The sequence below is a fragment of the Hipposideros armiger genome, unplaced genomic scaffold (genome assembly GCF_001890085.2).
Source record: "Hipposideros armiger isolate ML-2016 unplaced genomic scaffold, ASM189008v1 scaffold_3788, whole genome shotgun sequence".
NCBI lineage: Eukaryota > Metazoa > Chordata > Mammalia > Chiroptera > Hipposideridae > Hipposideros > Hipposideros armiger.
This window is the reverse complement of record NW_017735018.1, coordinates 1-2,473: the sequence shown is the minus strand read 5'-3', so window position 1 is coordinate 2,473 and position 2,473 is coordinate 1. Positions and strand designations below refer to the sequence as shown.

At 46.3% G+C, this 2,473-nt stretch overlaps 1 protein-coding gene across 1 annotated transcript; it reads left to right on the top strand.

The window, feature by feature from the left end:
• Nucleotides 1-356: 356 nt before the first annotated feature.
• Nucleotides 357-1,468, top strand: LOC109378795 (histone-lysine N-methyltransferase PRDM9-like; the record flags this gene model as incomplete). Its single annotated transcript, XM_019635074.1, is given in 1 exon segment — nucleotides 357-1,468. A coding segment is annotated over 1 exon segment (1,112 nt), but the record flags the coding sequence as incomplete, so codon positions are not given.
• Between the last annotated feature and the right edge of the window lie 1,005 nt (nucleotides 1,469-2,473).

Below are 2,473 nucleotides of genomic sequence, written 5' to 3'. Positions count from 1 at the left end.
GAGTGGCACTGTTTGGGGCCTGTGGTTTTTCTCTTTAATGTGACTTACAAGAGAAGTCTATGGGGAAAGATCACTGCAGTGCCATCTATATAAGGACTGAAACTGCCTCTGATGCTTCTTGAAAGTCCCTACTCTGGGCAGTGTGTAGAAAAGTTCCTTGATAGGGGCTTTCTGGATTTCGGGAGATGTAGTGCATAAAAATGGAATGAAAAAATAGACTGTAAAGCAACACTTTGTGGGAGACAGAGCTTGACTTGTCAACACATGGATAATGACCAGTGGGGCCATTCTCAGCAGGATACGGCTCAGGCAGCCTTGTCAAAACCTGCCCTGACTCAAACTTTCTGTTTCGGCAGGAACAAAACCAAAGATCCATCCCTTTTCCTCCTGCTCTGTGGCCTTCTCCAGTCACAAGAGGAAACACTCAGGGGAGAAACTCTATGTTTGTAAGGAGTGTGGACGAGGCTTCAATAAAAAGTCAAATCTCATCGCACACCAGAGGACACACTCTGGGGAGAAACCCTATGGTTGCAAAGAGTGCGGGCGAGGCTTCAGTGATAAGTAAAATCTCGTCAGACACAAGAGGACACACTCAGGGGACAAACCCTATGTTTGTAGGGAGTGTGGATGAGGCATCAGTAATAAGTCAAATCTCAACACACACAAGAGGTCACATTCAGGGGAGAAGCCTTATGTTTGGAGGGAGTGTGGGCGAGGCGTCAGTGATAAGTCAAGTCTCGTCAGACACAAAAGGACACACTCAGGGGAGAAACCCTATGTTTGCAGGGAGTGTGGGCAACACTTCAATCAAAAGTCACATCTCATCACACACCAGAGGACACACTCAGGGGAAAAACCCTTTGTTTGCAGGGAGTGTGGGCGAGGCTTTAGTGATAAGTCATATTTCGTAAGACACAAGAGGACACACTCAGGGGAGAAGCCCTATGTTTGCAGGGAGTGTGGGCGGCGCTTCAATCAAAAGTCACATCTCATCACACACAAGAGGAAACACTCAGGAGAGAAGCCGTATGTTTGCAGGGAGTGTGGGCGAGGCTTCAGTGATAAGTCAAGTCTTGTCAAACACAAAAGGACACACTCAGGGGAGAAACCCTATGTTTGCACGGAGTGTGGGCGACACTTCAATCAAAAGACACATCTCATCACACACCAGAGGACACACTCAGGGGAAAAACCCTATGTTTGCAGTGATACGTCAAATCTCGTCACACACAAGAGGACACACTCAGGCGAGAAGCCCTATGTTTGCAGGGAGTGTCGACGAGGCTTCAGTCATAAGTCAAATCTCATCACACAAAAGAGGACACACTCAAGTGAGAAGTCCTATATTTGCAAGGAGTGTGGGCGAGGCTTCAGTAGAAAGTCAAAGCTCATAAGACACCAGAGGACACACTCAGGAGAGAAACCTGTTGCCTTACAGCGGATTTCAAGACCACCCACTCTGCATTAGCCCCTGACCCTATTAGTCATGAGAGAGTGTCTTGGTATGACCGAGGCCCAGTGGAATGATATCGGTAAAGCTCTCTCGGGGGGTGTCTTGGTATGACTGGGACCTGATGGAATGATATCAGTTCTCTCTGGGAGGACACAGTAGCTTCAGTGTCCTGGGGCTGTGTAGTGATGTATCAAGGCATAACATTTGTTGGAATACAATGGGATGAGTTAATGGAAAACAGCCTTGATGCACACAATTACACACGGTTACTAATTTACAGCAGTTTTACTTCTTTGAAAATTCTCAATAAAAACCATGCGCTGACCTAATTCGGAGCTCAGTCTTTTCTGGCTGAGTCCCTTGGTCTCGCTCTTATCTTACTTTTGTCTCTTGTTCTTATTCAATCTGCGTCGCTCCTCTCGAGTCCCATTTGCCCTTGCCACGCAGGACGTGACATCTGGCGCCCAACCTTGGGGCTTTTCGAAGAAGGGAAGGAAGACTCTGAACCTTGGTGATTTTCATGTCACAGACCCCAGGATGGGCCGGCACTCTACTTGGTGAGAAGTAAGGAAAAGTCCTGAGGAAGTGTACCGGGGCATCCAGAGTATAACCTAACAAACTTTGTGTGAAAGAGTGTGAATGTGTGAGTGATTGATTATTGTTTCAAGACTTTTAGTTGTGAAACTTGAATGGGCTCCAATCTGCGGTTCCATAATCTGTCATAAGGCATAACGGCGACTGAGTCGTTCATCAGTTCGGGGGTTTATACTGAAGCGCATTAGCCAAGACAGACATTGCCGCATGAGGGGTGTGGCCAGACGAGCATCTGAATGAATAATTGAGTGAAAGTTCTATTTTCTCTTCTAAAAACTAATATGGGAAAATCTGAGAGTCGATATAGACCGTATATTTGCCTGCTTAAGCAGCTTTATAAGAAGGGAGGGGTAAAAGTCTCAGAGAAGAAATTAGAGGAACTTTTAAAGGTTATTGAGACCCATTGTACTTGGTTTCCAGATTTAG